Genomic DNA, 26966 nt, shown 5'->3' with positions numbered 1-26966 from the left:
TTAGAAAGGATGCAAAATCATGATGCATTATCATTGTGATTTTGTGATAATCATATAAATGTGTTTCATTTCTCCTAACATTCATCTGTGTGCCATTATTCCCAACTAGATAGTTCTCTTTGGGGCAAAAGCTTTTTCTACTACTCTGTATGTTCATTGGACACCAGGATAGGTCCAGGTCATTTGTATGAAGAACAGTTGAAGGCACAGGGATTTCCTGCCTTTATAACATGCTAATTTAATCAGGAGGTTGGGCCTCCAGAAGGAGGGGTCTGAAGCAAAGATGAAATTGCCCTGAGAGCGGGGCATGGAGGTTTCAGATTTCAAGTCCTCCTTCAGCTCCTGGACACCTTGCTCTACTGTGGCTAAGAAGGGAGGGGTTTCCGGACAACATTGACCCTCTAACCATGTTTAGGTCAGAGAAAATGAAAGTTAGGGATACAATATAGCTCTTGTCTTTGTATGTTAATACTGTGACAGGAAATAGGAATTCACCTTCCTTTTCATAGTCAATACCTTTGTGTAGAAGTAAATCTTTTTAGCCAGACAAGAATGTGTTTAAACCTTAATTTGATCTCTTAACTAGCTACTGACCCTTGTAAGCTACTTTGCCTCTCTGAGCTCCAGTTTTTCTTTTTCTAAAAATAGTGGTAATGAATCATATATCATAGGAGTTTTGTAAAGATTGCATGACATAATTATCTTGTAAACAATGCTTATAGGAATAACAATTACTCGGCGCTTGCCAATTTGCAGGTACTGGCATTATTGCTTTATTTGAATTCTCTCAGTTAATCCTGGGACCAACACTACAAGGTACAGTTATTGCCTTCATTTTCCAGATGAAGAAACTGAGGCCAGAAGAAATTGACTAATTCATATCGCTAGTAACTGATAGTCAGGACTTGAGGTTCATACGTCAGTCAGACACATGGTTAGAATTTTATAATTTCTTAAAGTGAGTAAAGTGTTACTTATCTCAATATCTTACCTGTTCTTTTTGACCTCCAGAGCCAGAGCAGCATTTTTGTTGTGTGTTAAATGAGGTTCCTTAATAATAAGGATTAAAGAATAGCTTTCATACAATTGTAGCCTTGATAATGAAATGGGCCACCCTGTAAAAGAGGAAACAACCTGTCTTTGAAAAAGTTCAAGCTACTGCTGGCTCTCAGGGCTGTTTGGCTCTAAGGTTTTATGGTTCATTAATCTCCTCGGCATGTCCACATTACATAAGGTGCCTTTGTCTGCTGGAGGACAGGGCAAGAGTCTTCTGTGGGTTATGGTTCAGTTGTTCAGACTTCACTCTTAAAGAGTAAAATTTGCTGCTTGAGATTCTACCAATTATTATTAGTTAAGCTTTACTAAAGAATGAGATTTTCATTTCTACTACCATTTTTCATTTTGAGATATTGGTTCAGTTTCTTGCTAAAAATAGTATTGTAAGCATCATGTAGCACCATTATTAAAAAATGTATTATACAAGGTGAATGTCGTGCTAGATGAATTTGTGTGAATTATTCCTTGTTTGAGTAGGAACCATTTGGTACTTGTTCTGAATAAAATTGTTTAAGGGAAGGGAATTGAAAATGTACAGTTTTTTTCAATCCCTTTTCAAAACCATTGGCATTGTCTGGGTTTCTAGCATTGATGATTATCTTGAAAGTAAGATTACTATGTAATTTCTAGGTATCCTAGATGGTTAATTATTTCTAAAATCATTGTCCAATGAAACATTTATGGAACAGCTTACAATTAAAACAAGTATCTTGAAATTTTATGCTTACATTAGTAAAACATCAAACATTATATGGTAGTACTATTATATTTCTGAGACAAGTATTCTCTTTGCCCCTAGTTCTCATGACTCATCCCTTCTGAACTCATCTTTCTTATCCTTTGAAACTTCCTCTTCAGAGAATCAAAAAAAAGCTTTCTTCATCATTTATTTTTTTCCCTCCAATTCATAAGAGCTCCACTTCTAAGTGGAAGAAATAATGTTAGTTTTTCTGCCGGGATTGATTATAAATTCCTTCTCCATGCTGAATCACACTGGCCTCTAGTGGATACCTGTCACAATTATGCTTCATATTGATCTTGCCTTAACTTATTTATTATAACAGTGTACCACATATTTTAATAATTTTCAAGAATATATTAAACAGTATTATCAGAATTATTGGGTCTTGAAGTAGATTTCATCATGAAATTGATGACACTTTATGTGGATTGTCTCATATTTACCAATATACTTAACAAAAATTAGAGTATTTCCTGGAATATTTAAAAATGCATTTGTGATGTTAATTTCATAGTTCTTCTCATTTAGCATACATTATGCTTAATACATATGAAATAGAACTTTGTAGAAAGCAGTCCAACTTACTGTTTTTGGAGAAGTAAGATATTAATAGGATATCAAATTTTCTTATGTTTCCAATATATAGTCTTCGTAAAGCAAAAAATATTAACTATTCCAAAGCAACCTCATCAAAATGAAGTTTTTCCACGTGTTAAATTTAAGGAAATAGTCCTGTCCAAAATATGACATATCACTTTCTAGTACTTGGAGTTTAGTATATTTCAGTATGGCAAAGGATTACAGTCTTAATTCTCATGCATTCAGTAAATAGTAAAATTATGTCCATGTTTCCTCAGTGATATGCCATAAATTCAAATGTTACATCTACTCTGTTAAAATAACCTAATTTCATCATATTTTTAGTAAAGCTGTGTAGGGTAAAGAAAATGTCAGGCTTTTCTGGCCTCCCGCCATCAAGATAGATGATGGATCCTTGTGGTCCTGAATGCATGCCTGATGGTGGGCACCTGGAGTAGGGTGTGGGCCTAGGTAGATGGGATTCACCTGGGCTGAGACTGGGCTTTTTTAAGGTCGGCGTCACGGGGACGCCAGCAGAAGCCATAAGAGAAGCCGAGAAGCAACAGAGAACTCCAGAGAGCCCAGAGAGAGGGAAGACTTGCTGGGGGCTGGGAGGACTGCCAGCCTCCCGGCCCCCCAGCACCCCTGTCTGCCATATGCCTGGTGAACCCCAATGAAAGACCTGCAAAAGCCACTAAGGACTCTGACTCCTCCTTTACCCGGTCTGCATGGGATCAGAAAACCTGCCCTGTGGTCCTTCCTGACTCTACAAGCTGCTTAAACCCTTCCTGAATGCTACTTTAGCCTACCAATGGAACAAATTTGAACCGCTAGTTATTTTTTGATAAGTGACACCTGGGTTTTATTTACTCTTGCCTCCGTCTTTCATGAGGTTGCAATCAAGAAATAAACTGAATTACTGTCATCTGAAGACTTGATCGACTAGGGCGGGAGGATCCACTTACAAGATGGCTCATTCACACAACTGTCGACAGGAGGCCTCGGTTGCTTTTGTAAAAATAGAAGGCTCCATCAGTCTGCTGGAGTGTCCTTTCGGCATAACAGTTGCCATCCCCCTAGTAAGTGATGGAAAAGAGAGAGGTAAGAGGAAGCAGCCCCAGTGTTTTTTATGACCTAGTCTCAGAAGTGGCATGTGGTCACTTCTACCATATTCTGTTCATTCAATGTGAAGAACAGGAAAATTAGGGTTTGCATGTCGAAGGGAGGAGCATTAGAGAATTTGTGGATATCTTTTGAAACCATCACAGGAGATGAAGTTCTTGGGAGGGTTTGTGCCTTAACAGTGTTCCAGGCTATGCCAAGACCTTGAGCCAATTCACTCAAAGTGAGTGGGGTGTGGGAGTGTGACTGGAGGAGGTGTGGTGAAAGGGTGCAGGACAGGTAGTGCGGCCTAGTGGTGCTGAAAGCAAGCTAGCATCTATCATTATCCAGATGTGCGACCGTGGGGTTGCCACTCACATGTGTGCTGTGTGCCATCTATAAAATAGGGAAAACAGTTGCTTTCCATATTGGGTTGTAATGAAATATGATTAGGTTAGTGTAGGGGAACCACGCCAGGGGCAGGCACGCCTGTTGGTTTGGGCAAATGGATAAAGGAATCTTGGAGACTTAGGAAGATATAACAGGCCTTTAAATGCTGAAGCAGGGAACCGAACACAGGCAGCCCAGCAGGCAGGGAGGAGGCAGGGGGGCTGGGAGGCAGGCAGGGAGGAGGCAGACAGCAACTGAGCCTCCCAGGCCCCCCATGATCTCCAAGCCCTCTCTCTGGCTTCTCTTCTCTCTCCTAATCTCCCTCTACACCCAGGCCTCTGTACTTCAGGTTTGTGCACCCCTTGCTCTCTGGCTTCTGGGCCCGGGAGTCTGTATTTATAGGTGATTGTGACCCATGCTCATGCTCCCAGGTGCTATTTTTACAACACGTTGTCATGTGTGAGTAATGAAACCCAGGAGGAAAACAAGGCCACAGGTGGTGGCCGCAGAGGATAGTGGCTGGGGTGTAAAAAAGCCGGAGCCACTCCATTTTCCCTACAGTTAGTTAGCACATAAAATACTAGAGCTGTGCCCTGGCATCTAAACTTTGACTACTGAGCGACCACTCTTGGTTTTAATGTTATTGTCAGCATATGTAGATTCCTGCCCGGTAACTCTCCCTCCCCCTCTTCTTTAGCCTAGAAAAATCCCACTGGGGTCTCCTTTTCAAACATGCTGTTCTTTTTCCTCCCTTCATAGCTTCACATGACATTCTTTCATTCACATATACAACAGTTTTCCACCAGAACATTTCATGACATGCATAGATTTTTTTTAATCCTTTGGGGAGAGAGGAATAATCAGAAAATTGTAGAGAAGGCTGAGATAGAGCTAAAAGAAGCACACTGATTTGAAAGCACCTTGCAGTGTGCTGGTACCTCTGGTTAGTGAGGCAGCTCAAATTATTAAGTACTTGGACAGGTCTTGGATACATTTTTATCTAATATGCTCAGTGTTTTTCAAAATCCAGATTTTTGACTTTTGAAAAGTGGAAAGTCTGGGTATACTAGTGTTGAGGGAAGCAGGAGGGGCAAGGTGGACAGAGGGTCTTGCAGAGGTGCAAATGAGCCTCCCAGCCCCTTGCAAATCTTCATGCTCTTTCTCTAGCCTCTCTCTGGTGGTCTCAGTCTCCTATGTTCTTGTGGTCTAACCTAACAGTGGTCCTCCTCCGTAGTAGTCTCAGAGTGATGCCACCCTTTATCCCTGGCCTCTGAGCACAGGTGTGAGCTCTTACATATGTGCATGCACATGCTCTCTGGGCCTTGGTGTCCCTAATTATAGGTGGGAGTGCCCCTTGCCCACTCCCCTGGGCCCTGGCCATCCACATTAGCAATGGAAAGGTGGAACAAAGCCTGATTTTTAACTTCACTAATCCTCTAACCAAGCCCAATTCCCTTGCAACAATTGGATGGATTTGGTAGCAATAGCCCTTTAGAAATGGCTTGTCTTATCCAGCATGTCCAAGTATTTTCTTTTCTCATAATACAGACCCTCTTATTTACTTGCCTATTCCTTGAGGGCATTGAATTTGCAGTCCCTTTCTCCAATTGAAAACTAATACTCTATGGTTTGCTATAATTTCCCACAAGAAGTGCTTCTGCCTTCAGGGTACTCCATACATCTAGAAAGACAGCTATTTGATTGAACTAGCATGAAACTGGGCTGTGATACCTATTCCCACCCCTGTCTGGGCAGTGGTAACAATCCTCCCAGGTAGCTGATAAGAACTCCAAAGTGAAGCTCGATGACAAGTTGTGAAGGAAAAGTATAGATCACACTGTGGAATGGACATTACTGGAAGTAGCAGCGTAGTTGGTGCACATAAGAAGTGGGAGGTGATCTTCAACTGTCAACTCAGAAGACAGTCCCAGGGTTTCTGGAGTGAAAATTTAGAATTGATACTCAGGGTGATCTTAAAACTTGTTTTAACAAAGCGCATCAAGTTATGTATAAAAACATGTCAGTCAATTCAAATTGCTTCTACTTTGGCCTGACATGAATAGGCATTAAATAGATTCAAGACTGTCCTTTCGATCTAGCCCAGAGAAGACTATATGTTCAGGAAATCTACCTACATGCAAGGTTATATGTAAGGTGTATCAGGTGGGTTTCTGTAAAGGGATTTTGTGTTCAGATGTTTCAGAGGATAAAGGGCAGTTACAAGTGTATGGAAAAGAAAGCTCTAATAAAGGAGTAAAGCAGATGCCCTCTCAGCCACGTGGATTGAGGTGGCATGTGTTCATGTCTGTCGCTGCCAGGTGCTGCTCCCTTCCTGGAGAAGCTGTGTATATCATCTGTGATTTGAGAACTCCTGCTTCCTTCCCTGTATTTTTCTCTTGGTTATTAAGTTGTCCTCTGTATGTTTCCTTGGGTCATATATTGTTGGTGAATATTAACAGTTCAATGGCATCATTTATTTGCTTGATAAAACAGAATAATGTGACTTTTGAAATAAGTGTGGGGTCACTACTTGTAACTGGGTCATTCGAGTTTCATGGAAGTTAAATATTATCTTTTGTCCAAGGCCTCAGACCTGCATTTTTACTCATTAGCCAGCTTGCTGGCTTGTTCCATGTTACTTGCTTTCCTCTTTTAGACAGACTGGGAGGCCACATGGGGATATGTTCTTATCAAGCCTATTTTTTATTATGCTGCGAATAAGGACTGAAAGTCTGCATCTAGATGGGCCTTCCTTAGTTTTCCTTTAAAGCTAATAAACCAAATGAAGCCATTTCTGTGCTGAGATGCTTGTTTTCACCTGACAAACTATCATTTGTCATTTATAATGGACAGGACCCAAGATAATAAAGCATCTTGCTTGTTTTGCTTTTTCTGCCTTTACCTTGGGTGTAGATCCAGACAGCTAATGAGCAATAATTTCAGATTCTTGGGTACTAGACATCACCCAAAAAGAGCCAGAGAAAGAAGTATTTGATGAGTCTCATTAAATGGCTTGAGCTGAGAGTGTTCAGATTTTTTTTTTTTTACTTCTATTATATAACTCATGACTGCAGTATGGGCATGAATATGGGTATGTTGTTGATGGGTGGGGGTGGGGAGGAATTTAAATTACAAAAAAAGGGCCTCCCCTGGTGGCGTAGGCGGTTGAGTGGTTGAGTACCATACTGTGAAGCTGTCCACAGCCTCTGCAATGCTGGTTTGATCCCGGCCAGCCATCGAGGGTCCCAGATGGTGCTGCAGACCTCTCCTGTCGCACCCACTGCTCCCCTCAGCAGTGTATTTCATCAGTCTGCCTGTTCTGTTCCCACTCTGCCTCCGGTGAATTCTCTCACCCTCCTGTGTGTCTGGTCTGTACCCCAGATCTTGTATAAATAAATCTTTAAAAAAATAAAAAATAAATTACAAAAAAAAATTAACTTACCAATTCTAGAAGGTTCAGTCTGCAAATGAATGGATTTTCTCAAATTCAATCTGGATTGGTTAAAACAGGATTTTATCAATCTCAACAGAAAATAATGGCTCACTCAACTCAGAGTATATGGAGGTGAGTTTATATACAAAAAGATTGATGACAATGTGCATATGGAGTATAAGAAACCCTTAATGAAAGTTCTGAAATCTGGGGCAGGCAGCCTAGGGTTTCATATCCCTAAACCAAATAGAAGAAGGAAGGTGATAGTTATTAGACCAGATTAAAAAGTCTGTAGTGAAGATTTTTGTGAGATGACATCAAGAGACCTTTTGTGAAGGGCCGCCCCCACCCCAGACAACCTTTCTGAGAGACTTAGAGGAATAGGAACACCCTGATTTCTCTTTCCTGTCAAAGTTCCCCAGTGTCAGATGTGAAGAGAGTCTGTTGGTGTAGCTTGTGTAGTCAGCCTTCCAGGACTGGGAGAAGCAATGTAGGAAAGGGTGGCTTGGACTAGATGGGATGTGGAAACAGAAACCCTACAACACTGATGTTCTTTTGATTTTCTGTTGAACATTTACCTCAGGGGATAGCATATTTTGTAAGCCTTTAACAACGAAACAGCCTAATAGCCTGAGAACTCTACTAACATCCACAAAAGTTTAACCACAAGGAGAGGATACAACCAATCAATGATTCAGACACTCCGAGGTAGAAAGACTTTTGTTAAATTTCATTCCTACCAGACTGTGGGGAGCGCTTTGCCAATATAGTTTTTAATTTGCTCCAGACATGGTATTCTGACATTTGCTGAACAGCTAAACAAATAGATCAGACTTCTACACAACAGATTACAACAAGGTCAGACAGTGATCTCTGTAATTTTAGAATATTGTCTACAGCTGAGGATGTTTTTGGTGACAGTGACATCTGATGCTGCTAGTAGATGCAGAGAGAATTCTATAGATGCCTTTCTTCCTGATATAAAATATTACCAGGCACCAGTTCTGCCCAGACATTTCAAAGGAGCCTGAATACAAATGAAAACATTATAAAAGTTGATTTTTATCATGGCAGATGTTTTAAGGGGTAACTTTCTAGAGTTTTGTTTTTGTATTTTGCTTAATTTACCTTACTTTAAAGATGTATTTATTTATTTATACAAGCACTGGGTACAGTCAGAGGCACGGTAGGGTGAGAGAATCCAGCAGAGCCAGGGTGGGGAACAGAAGAGGCAGAAGGACCGAAGTACACTGCTGAGGGGAGCAGCGGGCAGCGGCAGGAGAGGTCTGTGCACCATGTGGGATCCTCACCCAGCAGCCAGGGATTGAACTGGCGCTGCAGAGGCTGCAGGCAGGCATGTAGCCCACCACTCAACTGCTGCGCCACTGGGGAGGCCCTAATTTACCTTACTTTAAATTTCTGATTCCAAAAGAATAGTATATTTTTCACTGACAGTTTTGGAGTTTAAGATTCTGGGGGTGAGGTTTAGTGTTGGAGGTCATTTGTAGGGGGAAAAATGGGTAGGATTTTATTGAATGAATTAAACTTACTCTAACAAAGAAACATGGCAGTAAATTGCTTTTCACATACATGCCAGTGAGAGCTCTTATAAGAAAACATACAAATTTGAAAAATTATTTTACTTAAAATAGTTTCAATATGAAATTTAGTGTATAAGGAATAAACTTATAATTTATTGATGTTGTAGCTGGAAGCCTAGAGTTTTACTTTTCCCAGTCAAATATTTATCCATTAAGGGTTTTGATATGAATCTCTGTCAACCCTTTGTTTTTCCAGAAAACAAAATGATCAAATATGTTTCCCTGAACAGACGCATGCAGCATCACAAAATCATTATATTCTACCTTCATCTTACATTAGACTTGTTATTTACAGAAACAGTGGGTTTTGCTATTAACTAAATTTATCTTCATTTCTCTGTGGTGTGAAGTGTGAATATGTGGTCCTACGTTTGGTTGTCCGCTTGGCTAATTTTTTTTTAATTGATGTCAATCATGAATAAAGGCGAAGAAATCACCCGTAGAAGCATTTTTTTTCTTTCTTGTAGGAACAGTTACCCTGTGGAGACCATTATGTTCCAACAATAGACGAATAGACATCCTGTTTATAGATTAATAAATGGGTTCTTCACCAAGTTGCCAATTTTATGGGTATTCTCTATATCAACTCTCCAACTAATGATGATGGAGTGTACATATTCACATTCATCAAGATGACATAAGTCTGAGATGATTGGACGAAATACTGCTCAGAAATAATGTGCCAATAAATATTCTTAATCTGCACCGATGTAGCTCCCATTACAAATAAAATATAGATATTACATTATAAGCAATGAGTATCCTGCCTTGAAAGCAATTATCTGCTAAGCTGGGAAGGCAGTTTTGTAACCAAAATATTTCTTAACAGTCAATTCTAATAGCTCTTTTCTTAAGTGAATATTGTAATACCTCATTTTCTTTTCTTCCTAAGTCTATTGGTGCTTTCTGGTGAAAAGGTAAGACCAAAGTCTCCTTGTTCTTTCATTTCTTACTCTTTCAGATTCAAATGATTCTGTGGCCAAATTAAATATCACAGTAGTATTGCAAGAGCTTCAGTGGCTTAAATACATTTAAGATGACACTCAACAAGAACCTTGCATTTACCATTCTGAATGGCTAAGTGTTCTTGTAATCCTGGTGATGCTTCTGTTTCTCACTTCAAAAGTGTGGGAAATATCTTTGTAAAAGATTGAAAAAAAATTTGTGCTGTTCCCCCAAATCTGTGTTATTTAGTCTTTTTAACTCCTTCTCTCCTGTCCCTACTTAAAATGCTAACCAATATTGCCATCTTTACATTTTATCCTCTCAAAAATCCTGTGACTAGCTGACAACCACTAGCACTCTGTTTACTGACCATTGGGAAAGCATTTGTGTCACTTACATGGACTGGCCAGGGCATTTGTGATTGCTGTTCTTGATTATGAAAGTCTTCCAGTTTTGCAGGTACTGTAAATATGATCCAAATAGCGAAATGATTAGCAATCTTCGAAAGAAGGGGACATAGATCCCTATGCCTTCTCACCACCCAGTATACCAGTTTCTGAACACCTTTCTTGATGTCAAGCTCTCTGGCTTTCAGATTTCCAACCCTTTTCTCTTTAAAAAAAAAAAAAAAATGAGAATCATACAGTGTTTTCAGTGGGAACACAGATCATCTGTTGAAGTTCTCAAGTTAGAATTCATTCTATTTGGCCAAAAGAATTTCTTCATGGAGCATACATAGACCTAACGCTTTGTAGAAAACATGATAGAAAACGTTGATTTAGGAAACAGGCACATGTTTTGGAAGGAAGTTTGGCTTTATAATTTATGTGGTGCAGTATTCACAGTTTTATTTTTTTAAAACCTGTTAAAATAATTCATAATGGAAGCTGCCTTAGTCTAATTTAGTACTGAAAGTCAATATTCAAATATTTTGGTTTTCACGTACCTAAACATGTAATTAATGAAATTGTTAATTACAATACTTGTGAATTGAATTTCCTTACTGCCTGATACTTTCTTTGTAAAAGCCACCAAAAGAGGCAATGTTAAAATATGTATTATGTAATTCCAAAATTAGGGAGACAAATGTGTAATATACTTGCTAAGCTTCTTTCCTATGCTGCCTTGGTGGACATTATTAACAGGGTCTCTGTCACACTGAACCAGGATGTGGCTCCTTGATAGTTTTCAACATAACTTTCCAACAGCCATTCACTCAGACACCTTCAGTGGCGATTCCATCCCCTGACATTTAAAATCTGCATCAAGGCCTCTCCTGGTGGCTCAGGCAGTTGAGCGCAGCACTGTGAAGCTGTCCACAGCCTCTGCAGCACCAGTATGATCCCTGCCGACTGGCGAGGGTCCCACATGGCACGGCAGACCTCTCCTGTCTCGCCCACTGCTCCCCTCAGCAGTGCATTTTGTCAATCTGCCTGTTCTGTACCCCGCTCTTTCTCTGGTGAATCATCTCACCCTCCTGCAAATCTGTCCTGTATCCTGGTTCTTGTATAAATAAATAAATAAATATTTTAAAAAAATAAAATAAAATCTGCATCAACAGTGATGGCTTTGATCCTCTAATTCTCTATTAGAATTTTCCTGACCATAATTAGAAATCATAAGTGACAAAGAGATGCATTTCATTGTGTCAGAATGGGACAAAGTGGCTTATCAGTTTGTGGAGATGGGCATGGAGGACATCTATCCACATTCAGGACAGACTCTAAATTTTGAATGCCAAGATCTACTCTTAAACCATCATTGCTACTCCCCATTTCCATCTAAGTAGGGATTATAGACCACAAGCTCTGGACTACTCTTTCATCGGGTTGTAGGAAACATCATAGTGGCTTGTGCGAACCAAAATGCACTGGTCCACAAAACGCTAAAAGATACCATCTGATTTATTTTAACTGAACAGTGAGATTTGAGAGCAAGAAATATTAGGGCATCAGAATATGACTCAGAAGCATGCACTTGAAACTTGGCAATAGGACCACAAAATAACTGGGGCTTTTGACTAGTCATGGAAGTCACTTATTCTAGAGATCTATCCAAAGTAGGCAGTAAAAGTATGGACTCTGAAGTAAGACTCACTTGGTTCAAGTCCTAGCTTTATCATTTTGTAGCTATATGATCTTGAGCAAGTTAAGCTCTTTCAGTTTCAGTTTGCTTTCGGGGGAAATAATAGCATGTAATTCCTACCACCAAGGAAAATTAATACTCAAAAAATGTTAATCGTCCTTACCATTTTACTTACAGTTTAATGAAAAGAGGGCATTTAGTAGGGAAGAAAACATACTAGAAAGAAAAATATCGAAAATTATATGCATTTAATACTATTACGGCAGAATATATGTAGTACAATTGACACAATTGCAATAAGTTAATCCTCCCGAATGGGTTGTTTTAAACACCCTTTTAGATAATGAAACACAAAACATAGTAACACTTGTAAGTACAAAAAAGAACTTTCTGAGAAATAATGTAGAGAACAAGAACCAAAAAAGCACATTGTTTTCAATAATATAAAAATGAGAGAAATTAAGTACAAAGAGTTTATCATTTAGTTAGCAGTGAATTGTAAGAAAATATAGCCATATGTAAGAGAAAGCTCACACACACTACCAAATGTATTTGCAACTGCTTGCTTTAATCGTGGTAGAATCCAGAAACAAGAAATGCAAGTTCATTGAAGCCTCCACGTTGCAAGCAGGGCAGTAAGGTGCCTGTATTTGTGGTTGTGGTGTTACATCTGTCATAGAATTGTGAGACAGTGTTACTAGTAGAGGAACAAAATGTTTATTACAGAAATCATGGCATTAGGAGAGCATTGGAAAGTTCATGGGGTGATAGGAGAAGATTACTAAGTGTGGTAGCCTGAAGAAGTGTCACATATATATCAAAGAGCTATAGGAAGATAAAAGGAATTATACAAACACAAGCACTGTGGAGTCCATGGTGAGGATAATTGTTTTTATTTGTTTATTTGTTTATATCATTGTTCATTTTTAAACAATATTTGCTTCCCCCCCACCTCAGGTGGAGTCCCCATAGAATTTCCTTCACCCATGCACCCGTGCACCATCACCTCAGTCCCCTGTGCTCCTCCCTCCCTTCCTCTTATCCCTCTCCCGCCTCCTCTCCCTGCAGGATGTCTCTGATTTATAATTATCTGTTTTTGTTTTGTTTTGTTGTTTTGTATTACTATTTTTTTACACTGATGTCTTATTTGGATCCCCTATATTCCTGCTATAAATGAAACCATCCGATATTTTTCTTTTTCCTTCTGGCTTATTTCACTGAGCATAATTCTTTCTAGCTCCATCCACGTTGCTGCGAAGGCATGAGTTTATCTATTTTGACTGCTGAATAGTATTCCATTGTGTGTGTGTGTGTGTGTGTGTGTGTGTGTGTGTGTATGTATATATATATATATATATATATATATATATATATATATATCTCACAACTTCTTGATCCAGTCATCTATTTTTGGGCATTTGGGTTGTTTGCAGGTTTTACCTATTGCAAATAGTGCTTCAGTAAACATAGGGGTACAGGTGTTCTTTTTTTGAATCAATGTTTTGGTGTCCTTTGGGTAGATCCCTAGGAGTGGAATTGCCGGGTCATATGGTAGCTCCATTTTTAGTAGACTGAGGAATCTCCAGACAGCTTTCCATAGTGGATGGACCAGTTTGCACTCCCACCAGCAATGTAGGAGAGTTTCTTTTTCACCACATTTGTTGTTGCTCATTTTTTTTTGATATGTGCCTTTCTTACTGGTGTAAGGTGGTGTCTCAATGTGATTTTGATTTGCGGTTCCCTAATTATAAAGGATGTTGAACATTTTTTCATATGCCTGTTGGTCATTTGCATTTCCGTGGTGAGGGTAATTGTAAAAAAAAAAAAAAAATCTTTGGACTCTCCTGCCTAGAAGGGAGCTTACATCCAACGTACAGTTTAGTTGGGGCTGATCCAGATGGGCAGAGCTTGTAAGGGGATACCTAGTGGGCTGGAGTTACAGCACCTGTTGGGTAAAGTAATAGTAACACATACGTGTTTTCCTATGTATGTGGGACACATGTATTTTCTGTCCATTGTGACGCCTCACATTTCCCAAAAGGATACGGGGTCAAGTGAAAGTTTTCCACATTTCTTACTCAAAGGATTTCTTGCTACTGAGACTCTTCCCAGGTCTCTTAGACACTCTCTCAGTATCCTACATACATAAGATTTCTCTATAATGTCTGTTTCCACATGTGTGCTCTGGTAGGAGACTGTTGCAGTTGTGCCCGCACTTCTTACATTGATAAGGTTTGTGCCCAGTGTAATGTGTTTGCTGATTCTTAATGAAAGAGCAATCTGTGAAGACTTTCCCACACCACATTTCATTCATAGTTTTGTTCTAGTAGGATAACTCTTATGAACAAAAGATTTTCAACTGGTTCAAGATTTTTCCACATTGATTATCTTCAATGATTTTATAGAAATTCTCTACCAAATGGTTTCTCAAATGCCTTTCCTGGTTTTGGTACTGATCTCTAATACTATGGAAAGTCCAGTTTCTTCCAGTAACAGACCAGGAATCATTTCTAATGACTGTTCATATTTTCTCTTCAGTGGATGTTTCATTTTCCTAAACACCCCACTGAGGAATTAATTTGCTGGTTTTAAGTTGAAAGCAGGAACCCACTGAGGCCCAGGTCCTGCAGGTATCAGGCACCATGTCTCTATAGAGGTTTCTTTGGACATGACTCAGTAAATCCTACTCCTGGGGGATGAAAGTTGCAGCCACGTCTGCAGAGACCACTGACTCTGCTTTGGCCTCTCTGGGGCATCCTCCCCACATGCTGAGGTCTGGATCAAGCAGAAGATCCTGGGCATATGTGTACCCTATTTTCACTTATTTTAATGAAAAAAAAAAACACTCTAGGATATAAGTAGGATGAAGAATTCAGGAATAAGAGAGTAGAAAGTCAAGGACAAATTAGACACATTTCCTTTGGTTCATCCTGGTTATTTTCAGACATCGAGTTTAACAGAAACTTGTCTCTCCATCAAAATATTATTCATCCATTGCATGTCATTTCCATGCTGTCACTTTTGCAAAGTTGGAGTAAACTGATTGGGTTTATCTTGATTTGAGTAATTAGAAATGTCAAAATGTTCTTTGGTATTAAGGATGCTTTTACTATTTTTCCTTTTGACTGAAAATTTTAGAGTAGATTGTAAACTTATTAAAAAATGTTTTTAGTAAGGGCAGAATGGGAGGGTATTTAAAAAAAAAAATACTGTTGTTCTCATATCATTTGTAGCTGTATGGAGGGTACATCATTTGCTTGAACCAAAAAATTCCTGGTCCTGAATTCTTACAAAAGAAAATAACTTTAAATCAAAGATAGAAAAGCAGTTCAGACCAGCTCACCTCAACTTCAGCAGAAGGCAAATCTGGTCCCAACTGAACTGATCTGTCAGCTCATTTGTAAGATTACAACCAAACCCAAGACTGAATTCCTCACCTGAATCACTTCCTTATTGACTGAATCCATTCTGACTCTCCTCTAATTTAGCAGAGTATTTTTATTAAAGCCAGGCATACAAACATCAATTATCCAAGCTGCATCTAATTTCCTTCACCATTTATTTTCCTTCCTTGGCTGCCAATGGATTAGAAGACATGATTACAATTCAGCAGAAAAATAACAACAACAAAAAAGAGAAAAAACTGTTCTACAAAAACAGATGCTTAAACAAGAGCAACAACCTGGAGAATTAAAAGAACTAGTGATTTTTTTAAGTTCTTATCTCGCCTAATATAAACATGCTTGCTTAATTTTTATCAGCACTACTCACTACAACGGCACTAAATTTGCAGGCTGAATGGAAATAAGCAAAGGCGAAACTCAATTGTTGTACTTAAAGTGCTTCATGTGTATGCTGCAGTGTTTTAAATGCAACACAATACTTTTAACCACTTGCAGTAAGTGTTGCAAAATGGCTGGTTTCCAGCTACTGTTAGGAAGGGAAAAAGAATACAGCAAAAGCATTCAACTAATTTTATGAACTTATTAAATGTACAGGTTTTGTTTCAAAGGAATGCTATTAAGGTTGGAATGGACATATTTATTTAACCAGCCTGGGGAGGTAGACTGGGTACATTAATGTTCTCAGTGGTGGCAAGAAAATGAGGTAACGAAGGAAGAGAACTTAAAGTCTGAAAAGTCTTATCAATGAAAGATCAAATGACTCAAAGTTGGTGGTGGTTGTGATGATTTTGAGGGTAAGAAGGAACTAAATCATGCCTATGTCAGAGGTTGGCAGCTATGGTTATGGGCCAAATCAGGCCACCACTTGTTTTTGTAAGTGATCTATTCAGAGTGTCTATGATAGCTTTCATGGCAGAATTGAGTATTTAAGACTGAAACTGCCCGCAAAGTCTAAAATATTTACAGACTAGTAAGAATATTTTTCTTACCAGAAAAATTTTGTCAGCCCCTAGTGTAAGTCAATGGCATTCTTAAGATTTCTTAGCTGTTCTAGATGGTGCTATACATGGTGTGGTGGTAAAAGACTTGTTGGTCTGAGTTGTACTGCTTAGTAGCTGTGAGACCCTAACCTCTCTGATCCTCAGGAGTAGAGCCATAAAATGGAGGTCATAAAATCTATCCTATAGACCTAATGTGAATACATAGTGGAATCTTAATAAATGATAACTCCCTTTCCAGCTTCCCTGCAGTCAATGTGGCACTCCTGAAGCCAGAGAATTCTCCAGCTCCTTCTTGTGGTTTTCCTCTATATGACTCTGTGTGATTTGGCCCCTGCAGGGTGGTCTACTATTTTCCCATGACTCCACTTCTCAAGTCTTAAGCACCTGATCTTGGGTTCTATTCAGTTTCTCAAATGGACCAAGGTCTTTTCTACCCCTTGACCTTTCCTAACCGTTGACCTTCTTCTCTCCAAGTACTTATTCTTCTTTCCCCTCTTAATCTACCTGGACTCTTCCTGATTGTCCTTTCTGCTCTATGCTTAATGTCACTCCTTGTGAGAGGCCTTTCCTAACCACTCAAGCTAACGTGGGTCCTGACATGATTTTTTGTGTTTCCCTTCCCTTCAAAACTCTTATTATGGTTTGCATTCTTAATATAGATAATTGAACAATTTTATCTACTTTAAAAAATATTTCTTCCCACCTTAGCAATTTACTGTCCTCAATAGTTAAAAGAATGCCTAGCACAGGATAGGCCCTCAGAAATATATGTTGAATAAATGATTCACTTTTCATTGAGCAATCTGGCAATATTGTATTTCATAAAAGTAGTCAGAAAATGTTGGAGAAAAAGCTGGATTTTTGATCCTGATAATATGTTAGCTGTATTTTGTTGTGCTAATTATTTTTAGCTGTCCGAGTGTGTTTTCTCATCTGCAAAATGGGATAGGTAACATCTACCTCTTGTGGTTATGGTATGATTGGCTGTGGTAATGAATGAGAAAATACTAAGCAGAGTACATGCACTGCACTGTAATAGACTAACTGACTCTGAAAGGCCTTTGACAGATTAATGCTCTAGCCCCAGTGGTTCTCCAGATCTTTAATAACCTGTTTCCCTATCTGTAAAATGGAAATTATCATTATACTCACCTTCTGTTATACTCCTGAGTTAAATGTTTTACTACATGTCAAATAAGTGGAATATTGCCTACTACTTGTTATGTCCCTAGTAAGCATTACTTACTGTTAAATTTGTGATGATGATTATCTTGCTTTTTATGTATTATGGACACTTTTCCCAGAAAAGTTGTATTTAAAGTATACTTAAAAGTTGTACTTACAGCACAAATAACTCTGTGAACCATTGCAGAGAATTCATAATCCCCCCCAGAACTCATATGCCCTGTCTATATATGTATGCAGTAGCTTCCCTGTTTCTAATTTGGCCCTTGAGGGCAAATCTTACAAAAGCAGGTTATTCATGGGACCTACCAAAAAATTGTTGGGGGTGTGTGAATGTATCTGACTGGTTCCCGAATGTTCATCAGTTACTCAAAAGGATTATATTTCCCAAAAAGGGTTTTGGGTGGTGGTTTTTATGGTTTGTTTGAAGTTTAGAGGAGGCAAATATCAAAGGTGGTATTATTTTATTCATCACTTTAGTTTTAAACATTCTTGTCTATTTTTCACAATATAGGATTTCTCCCCTCAGGTGCAGTCACTGTGTGTGTGTGTGTGTGTGTGTGTGTGTGTGTGTGTGTGTGTGTGTATATATATATACACACACACACACACCCAGATATGTATATATACACACACACACACACCCAGATATATATATATATCTGGGTGTGTGTGTGTGTGTATAGTTTTCCCACTACCCAAGTGCCAACAGTCCTCCACCATTCTCCACCACACTCTCCTCCCATTGTCTCCTCTCCCTCTCTCCCTCCTTTTACCCCATCCCTCCTAAAATGTCTCAAATCTATAGTAAGCTTTTAAGGGTCAGTCTTCCAGTTTATCTTTGTCTTGTCCTTTATTTGGTTTCTCTAGATTCCACATGTAAGTGAAACCATCTGGTATTTCTCTTTCTTCTGGCTTCCTTTGCATAGAATAATCCCTTCCAGTTCCATCCATGTTGCTGCAGATAGCATGAGTTTATCTTTTTTGATTGCTGAGTGGTATTCCATGTGTATATGTACCACATCTTTTTGATCCACTCATCACTGAATGACCACTGGATTAATGGGGAAATCAAAGAAGAAATCAGAAATACTTTGAGGCAAATGATAATCAGGACACAACCATTCAGAATGTATGGGACACAGCAAAAACTGTCCTAAAAGGAAAGTATATAGCAATACAGGCCCACATTAACAAACTAGAAAGAGTCCAAACAACCATGTCTTTCATCTCAAGGAGTTAAAACAAAATGTTAGAAATACGACAAAAAAATCCAAAAACTGGCAGAAGAAAGGAAATAATAAAAAATCAGAGCAGAAATCAGCGAAATAGAAATCCAAAAGACTGTCCAAAACCGAAAGCTGGTTCTTTGAAAAATAAAATAGACAAAACTTTAGCTGGGCTCACTAAGGGAAAGAGGGAGAAAACTCAAAATCAAAAGTGAAAGAGGACAAGTTTATTTTTGAATTTCATTCTTTAGTTTTAATTGTGGACAAAATCTATAATCAGAGTATATTTTGCAGAGCCAAACACCACAAGAGACATTTAAAAAAACCTGAATTTGGATTGCCGGACCACCTGCACAGCTGCCAACAGCTGCCGCAGACGTCACCATGGGAGGAGTTGTCTGGAGACTAGGGAACCTGCGCTCTCCCTCTCCTACCTAACTGCCTCATTAGATGATCTTTACTTTGGTGAAACAGTAAATAGCAAACCTTGTAATTCTCACCTGAGAATTTAGAAAAACCTTTATTCCTAAAAACACTCAGGAACCTTCAGGAGAGTCTCTGGATAATTAAATAGACATAGCACTGATATTTTCCTAGCATTCTGTTTGCAAGGAAAAATAAAGACTATTAAAAGTTGCTATCATTGCCATGAAACAGCAATTAGTGGTTGTAATAATGAATGAACATGTGAGGCTCACATTGGAAATTTGACATGCTTTATAAATGCTAAATAATAATAATGATGTCATGAGGCTTTCATTTTCAAGCTGTCTTAATTTTATTCTCAGTTTGAGATTGCAGATTACAGTAGTTAATTATAGAAATTGGCCCAGAGTGAAATATTAAATCAGATTTTTATTAAAGTGCATGACTGCAGCAAATGACTTTATAGTGGGAGAGAACAGCATCATCTCTGAGGAGTGGGATCTTCCCATCACCCCTTGTGGTGGTCTTCCGAGTGCTCCATGGTGTTCCACGTCCTAAACTATCCCATTTCCCTGAGCTTAGCAGCCTGTGTACTTCTTTGTCTTGTTGCTCTCCTATAAAATCTCTAAATGCTTTGTGAATATTGATGATCAGACTCTTTTTCCTTCTCTTTCCCTTTCTCACTGCTTGTTTTTTTCTCTCTTCTTTTCAGTGTTCTCCTGTCTCCTTTTCTTTCGTTCTCTCTTGCTCATCCTCTTATGCTCACACTGTCACTCTTTATTTCTCAACCGGTACTTTTCATGTACTCATTCTTCTCTCTACCCCTTTATTTCTCATATCACCCCTCCTCTGCTCCTGTAGGAAAAGAAGGAATGAACAAAAAGGCCAAGTTCCCATCCCTGGCCTCTGTCAGCTCCACTCAGCATTCTCTGTAGCATCTCAGTTACTTCCCCATTGAACCTGCAGGTCCTGAATGAACCAAGTTGAATATCAGTTCCGCCTTCATCCTGGCAGGCCCCTTGTTCCTGAGTCCCTGCCCTTTCATTCTTTTTGGCAGCTGGAACATCTCTATCTCTGTCAGAAAGCCCCTCTCATCACTGTTGTCTGTAGCATTGGTGCTTGCCTGAATTCCCTGAGGACAGTGATGGATATCCTATTCATCTCCCTATCCCGAGCACTTAACTCTGTACCCAGTGCAAGGAACATGGTCATTAAGTATCTATTGAAATTAATTTAATTCATTCACTCTTGAAACCAGTATTTATTAGATGATTATGCTATGTCATGGATTGTGATAACTGCTGATGGAAAAACCACATAGTCCTATTGTAGAGGTGGGGGTCACCTTCCCCCATAAGGGTTTTGTATCTTGGGGATGGGCATAGAGGATAAGAAGTAATAGACTACATTAGAAAGCAGGATTTCTGGGGCTCCCCAGTGGCGCAGCAGGTTGAGTGCAGCACTGTGAAGCTGTCTGCAGCCTCCGCAGCACCAGTTCGATTCCTGGCTGGCCAGGGAGATTCCCACATGGTGCAGCAGACTTCTCTCTTGCCCACTGCTCCCCTCAGCAGTGCTTTCGGTCTGTCTGCCTGTTCTGCTCCCTGCTCTCACCCTCCCACTACTCTGTCCTATACCTCAGCTCTTGTATAAACAAAAATAAAAAAACTAAAAAAAAAAAAAAAAAAAAAAAAAACAGAATTTCTTAGTACACCTGAAAAAGGCCATTATTTTTCCACTTTTCCTTGATTTAGCATCAATTCAAGTGGATGTATGAAGAATGTGTATGTTTAATGTCAGAGCCTCATTAAACATAAGATACTCATTAAACATAAGACATATGAGAGACTCGTGGAAACTGATACCTACTGAGGCTGCACCAGATCCACAGTTCATGTTTGATACTCACTCCAGGTCATGTGCCCACTGAGGAGCATTGAGTCTTATGGGCATCTTCCTTCCTTCTTGCCCCCACTCCTGCCTATGTAGGTGAAATCAATGTTTGTTCTGTATAATGTAACTATCTAGAATGAACAGTTTTAGATAGATTAAGACACAGTAACTTGCCCTAACTTGATGAGAAAAGAATGCTTTACTGAGAATCTGTTGACATCTGGACTCGTAAAGATTGTACCATTTGGAAGATGTCAGAGGCACACAGGTACCTATGTGGACTTTACAAGAAAATCTGGTGCTTCCACACAGCTGAGTGAGCCACAGCAGTTCCTGAGATTCTCACTTGGTCCCTGTGGAGTCTTATTGCTCTTGAGTGTTTTTTCTTCCATTGTTCTGGCAAGTTCCTCTCTATCCCACAGCTATTTGGAAACTACTTCTGTACCAAGCCTCAGTGTTAACAGCATTTAATAACTGTCATTAGAAAGCAAGCTTCTGCCTACCAGTCAGCTTGCTGTGAAAGGACATTTCTTTTTGGGGAGTAGCCCTAATCTCTTAATTGGTTTCAAAATATTGCTCATTTATTTTGTTCTTAAGGTATTACCTTTTCTATTGAACTTAGATAAATTTGTGTTTCTATTATATTTGATTCAACAGAACTGCAATATACTGAAAGTGGTTTTCATCTTAACTTGCTTTCTAGGTAACCTGTTCATAATTGCTTGTTGAAATAAATGCATGTATCAAGTAATCTTTAGGCATGTGCTAAGCATTTCACATGTATTACTTCATTTAGACTTTTCAAAAATCTTACCAACTAGGTATTCCCATTTTATTGATGGGAAACCATGTTCAAAACATGTATGAGAATTGCCCTACATCTCAACTCCAGCAGCTGATATGAAGACTCAGTAGGTGATCTAGAATGTTGACTTTGGCCTCACCACTGCTTCATATTCTTTGTGTAACCTTGTGAATTCCCTGAATTTGTACAGAGGGCTAACCCCTGTACTTACTGAATAGGGTTCTGGGAAAGATCAAAATAAAAAATAAGGGTTCATTTAATGGTGCTTTCTAAAACAGTTAAGTGCTGTACAAGTCTAATGTATTCTTTCGTCATATGTTTTGTGTAGTTAATTTAGCATATTGAAATAATGGGATTTAAAAATGGCACTCTCAGTGTACACATATATGCTTTACAATTAGTGTAGCATAATTTAATTGTAACTCCATTCTTGGAATTTTGATGCCTTTAGCTTGATGAATAGCCATTTTCTGTGGGTGTTATCAATTAATCTAGGTAATGAATTCTCTTCATTATCTCGTTCTTCATGCTAATTATACAGGATTTTCTTATGCCTATTTGTCAAGTCAGGACAACTACAATTTTTTTCTTGGTCTGCGTGCCTTTGAATATGGAATATGTATAAACAGGTTAACATGATGGGTTGAAATTTACATTTCTGAAAAATTCCAGTAATGGTTTGACTTTCTTTACATCCTTATTTGTGATATGAGCTTGTATCTATTTCTTTTGGGGGTCTTCTTTTTTATCAAAAAGGTTGTTACCTCACATAATTAAATGCTCTCACTTTTGAGAATCTACCTTGCAGAAACATTTAAATTTTTGCCTATTAATACAAAACAACAAATAATAGATTCCTAGTTTAGAAATATTTTCTGAAACCCATGACAAATAAAAATTGAAGTATAGACTGTGGGGAGAAACAACATAAGTGCATGAATTTTTAAATGACACAACTCATAAAAGAATAGTGTCAGACAGTAATATTAGAAAAACAAGGAGACAGTATAAAATAAATGAGTGGTGACTGGATTGCATTCAGAGAAGTGATTGATGGAGTAATATGGGTTGATATGCCAATGTTATATATTGATATTTATTAGCTCAGCACTAAATTTTTAACTTAATATTTTCTGGGCCTTTTCAAGTATTTTATGTTCTGTGTTAAAAACAAAAGACAGGGTCTTATTTTAATTGTCTCTCTTGGTTAGTCAGTTATTTTTTAGAATGTTTGCTGTCAGCACTTTGATGGGGATTTCCTCTGTTTATTTCAGGTTGAAGCCATCCTTGTCAATATTTTTGGTGGAATTGTCAACTGTGCCATCATTGCCAATGGAATCACCAAAGCCTGTCGGGAGCTGGAACTCAAGGTGCCCCTGGTGGTGCGACTTGAAGGTGAGTGATGGTAGATTTCTCCGGACCAGCACCCTTTCTCCAGGATTGGTGGCCAATAGGTTCCTCAAGCATAAACTTCCTGAGGGAGCATAAAGGAACACTCAGTTAAATAAGATGAAACAAATGCCGTACAGCAGTGACTCTTACAAGTTCTACAACCAAATATGAGTTGTATCTTTGCAAGAGTGGTATGTGTTATGATTTTCCAAAGTTTCCAAACTTACCACACAGTGGAGCCCCTTTACTATGGATTGTTTCATAGAATTAGTGTTCTGGGAATACACTGAGAAATTGGCAGTAAGAAGTTTTCACCGTGGGAGAGCAGTAGTTGAAAGCTTTATGGTCTCAGGACTCCTTTATTTATTAATGTTGGGGACCACAAAGAGCTCTTGTTTATTTTGGGTTATATCTGTTGATACCTATTAATGAACATAATTGATGAAAAAGATAATTTGATAACAGAAATAACTCCTTGGAACTTTTTTAACTATTCATTTTTTTCATAATGAAATATTAACTTTACAGTATGTATTATATATCAATAGTGTATATCAAAATTATGGAAAATAGTTTTTTATAAAATGTTAGTAAGAAGAGCAGCACTATTTTAAATTTTTACAAATCCTTTTAACCTCTACCTTAAACTTGCAACATGTTTTTTAAGGTACATGAAGAAAATCTGGTGTCACAGATTATATGTTTGGAAAAGAGAAGTTTTTAATCATTTTGTAGTCTTTGGTACTACACTGTAAAGTCTTTAAGTAATAGTTATTAAAGATTCATTTTAACATAGAATCTGAAACTATTTTACCTAACTTTTTATATATTTTTTTGAGATTTATTTATTTATGCATACAAGAACTGGGGTATAGGCCAGAGGTGTGGGGGGTGAGAGGATTCACCAGAGACAGAGTGGGGAGCAGAACAGGTGGATTGACTGAAGTACACTGCTGAGGAGAACAGCAGGCAAGTCAGGAGAGGTCTGCTGGGCCGTGTGGGTTGCTCCCTGGCCGCTGGGGATCGAGCTCATGCTGCAGTAGCTAAAGACAGCTTCATAGGTTGTCTTAACCCCTTGTGCCACCTAGGAAGCCCTAACTTTTTATATTCTCATATTAAAATCTATTGGTCTCACTTGCACATTAAATGAATTTTACACATGTGTGATTTATAACATCATGCATCGATCAGATGGACAATTTTGTATTATTCAGATCTTTCAAAAGTTGACACATTTCAACATAAAACATTAAACGCTTCACATTTGTTAATATCATACCATTCTCATCAGAAAAGCTTCTGAATATTGGAAAGCTGTCAAGATACTAGTTGCAAGTTTTCCAGAATTTGATTTTCTCTTTAAAGTACAGATTTTATCATCAGACACAAAATGGTCAGTTGTTTTCCTTGATGTGACAGACTCATTTTTCTCATTTTTGAGAAAATGTCTGCAAATAACTAAAACTGAACAAATACAATGTGTCCATCATTATTCCAAGAAGAAAACAGTGTTTCTTGGAAAAATGGGTAGTTTAGCTTGTTACTCAAACAGTTGCACAAATGCTTTTCCTAATAATGACGCTGTAGTTCAGAGTGCCACAGAAGTGTTTCCCGTGCACTTCCCACTTGGCCATACAGAGTGTCCAAAAGATGAGATTTAGTGACTTATTATATTATTTTACTGTTCATTAAGGGAATCCTTACTTGAAGCTGGTAAATATTTGCTTTGCTGAAAAATAGATTGACTATATATAGTATAGTTTGACACTGCTACAACGATTCTGTGGTAAAATGTCAGCATTTCTACCCACCGTCACTTTGCTTCGCCAGTGCAAATGCTTGTAGAGTATTATTATTGTTGTTGCTGGTTACTGTAAAAACAGTTTTTACATCAGGTGCCTCCCCAGGGTTCTCTGGACTAACTATACTTTGAAACCTGTCCATATCATCAACAAATTCAAGTTGCAATGGTCAAGCAACACCCTTAAGTAGATTCCCACAATATTATTCTCAGGGCAGCACAATTTCTCCAAGTTCTGGGCTGGTAAGAACTCCCTAGAAACCATCTCCTTAAGATAAAGTCCAGGGATATTTTGACCAGACTGTGAAACCCCAGAACAGCTGCAGTTTTTTTTTTTTATATATATATAAAGATTTTTATTTATTTATTTATACAAGCACTGGGTACAGTCAGAAGCACGGGAGGGTGAGAGAATTCTCAGGGAAGAGAGCAGGCAGAAGAACTGAAGTACGCTGCTGAGGGGAGCAGCGGGCAGCAGGAGAGGTCTGCGCGCCATGTGGGACCCTTGCTGGTGGCCGGGGATAGAACCGGCGCTGCAGAGGCTGCCCAGCGCTCAACCACTATGCCACCGGGGAGGCCCTGCGGTTTGTTTTTATCTGTTAGCTTCTTTCTTTGAGACTCTTCTTTTCTCACTCTTTGCCACTCCCCTTTCTCTTTCCCTGAGTCCCTGTACCTCACACATTTGCATCTGTACCATAAGGACTTGACAGAAAGAAAAGTGAAAATAGCAGAAGCTCCAGTTGGCAACATTAATGTGGACATTGAGGCATATGATGAATAAAATCACCTTAAAAATGTAAATGCAACATAATTGATCCTGGTAAAAATAATATCAATGAAAGGAAAATGGCTGGCAAGGTTGGGATGGAAAGAAAATTGAACAAGGAGTTAATACATTTGTTAGTGTAAATAAAATTCTGCTTAAGCAATAATGTTTAAATAGTTGATGTCAGACTATTTTCAGGATCAAAGTGACCAATGACCATCAGATTCTAAAAATCATCTCTCCTCCATGTGTTATTACAGGTCTCTATAACCACAACATACTGGTATCTGTCACTTGGAAATGACTAGAAATGAAAACATACTGTAATGGGCTCTTTCTTTCCAGTGATCTTCCTTATACCTGTGTGATCAGTGGAGGTCCATAATTATTAGTTATTAGTACATGCCTAAAAAAGGAAGCTACCCCACCTTTAATTTTTCTTAGTATATTAAAAGGAGTACTTCTCTTATTTTCACATTATACTTATATTCCAGAAGCATGAAATGATCTCTGTCATTTAAACATATCATTATTATATGTATCTGCATAATACACATGTTGAAATATGCTAAATAACAAATCTAACATTATCTGTCTTAATCATCTCTGTTGGCTGTATCAGAGGTCTGTCTGAACTTACAAAGAAGCTTTGAAATTTCTCAGTTTGTTAGACAATCATATTTGCATCTGTTAAAGAAGATAATGCATTTCAAAGGTATATGCCTGTGGTTTTACAGTAGTTAATATAATAAATGCCTTGTGTAGGTCATTGAGCCTTAGGCATTAAGAAGATTATGTAGAAAAATAAGAAGTGATCCCAGTTACTAGATATCTGGGGAATAACACAAAAAGAAAAATTAACAATGCAAGATTATGTATCTAAAGTGTTAGCAAGTGTTTGCTGTAATAGCATCTGTGTCTGTCTTGATAGCCATAGCCATCAGAGTATTCCCTATAGATATCAGAATGGCTTGTGGCATCTTTGAATATTGACACCGCACAATGTACAAAATGGTGTGAGCATTTTGAGCATTTCCAGTGGTAGTTTCTATATGACTTGATCTAACATTATAATCTATTTTAGCTGATGAGCATCTCAGTTATCTTTATTCATATTAATATTCAAATTGTGTCA

The 26966-nt window shown here is 38.4% G+C and overlaps 1 protein-coding gene across 6 annotated transcripts in view; it reads left to right on the top strand.

Annotated features, from left to right (window-relative positions):
• The window catches only part of SUCLG2 (succinate-CoA ligase GDP-forming subunit beta), a 458258-nt gene that overhangs the window by 251824 nt on the left and 179468 nt on the right, over positions 1 to 26966 (top strand). For all 6 annotated transcript variants that reach the window (XM_054695429.1, XM_054695406.1, XM_054695410.1 and 3 more), the window contains one exon: positions 23147 to 23267. In XM_054695429.1, coding sequence (XP_054551404.1) covers positions 23147 to 23267 — 121 coding nt within the window. The remainder of the gene's footprint in view (positions 1 to 23146; positions 23268 to 26966) is intronic.

The sequence above is a fragment of the Talpa occidentalis genome, unplaced genomic scaffold, assembly GCF_014898055.3.
Source record: "Talpa occidentalis isolate TD23 unplaced genomic scaffold, MPIMG_talOcc4v2.1 talOcc4.10, whole genome shotgun sequence".
NCBI lineage: Eukaryota > Metazoa > Chordata > Mammalia > Eulipotyphla > Talpidae > Talpa > Talpa occidentalis.
This window is presented reverse-complemented; position numbering and strand designations above follow the sequence as displayed.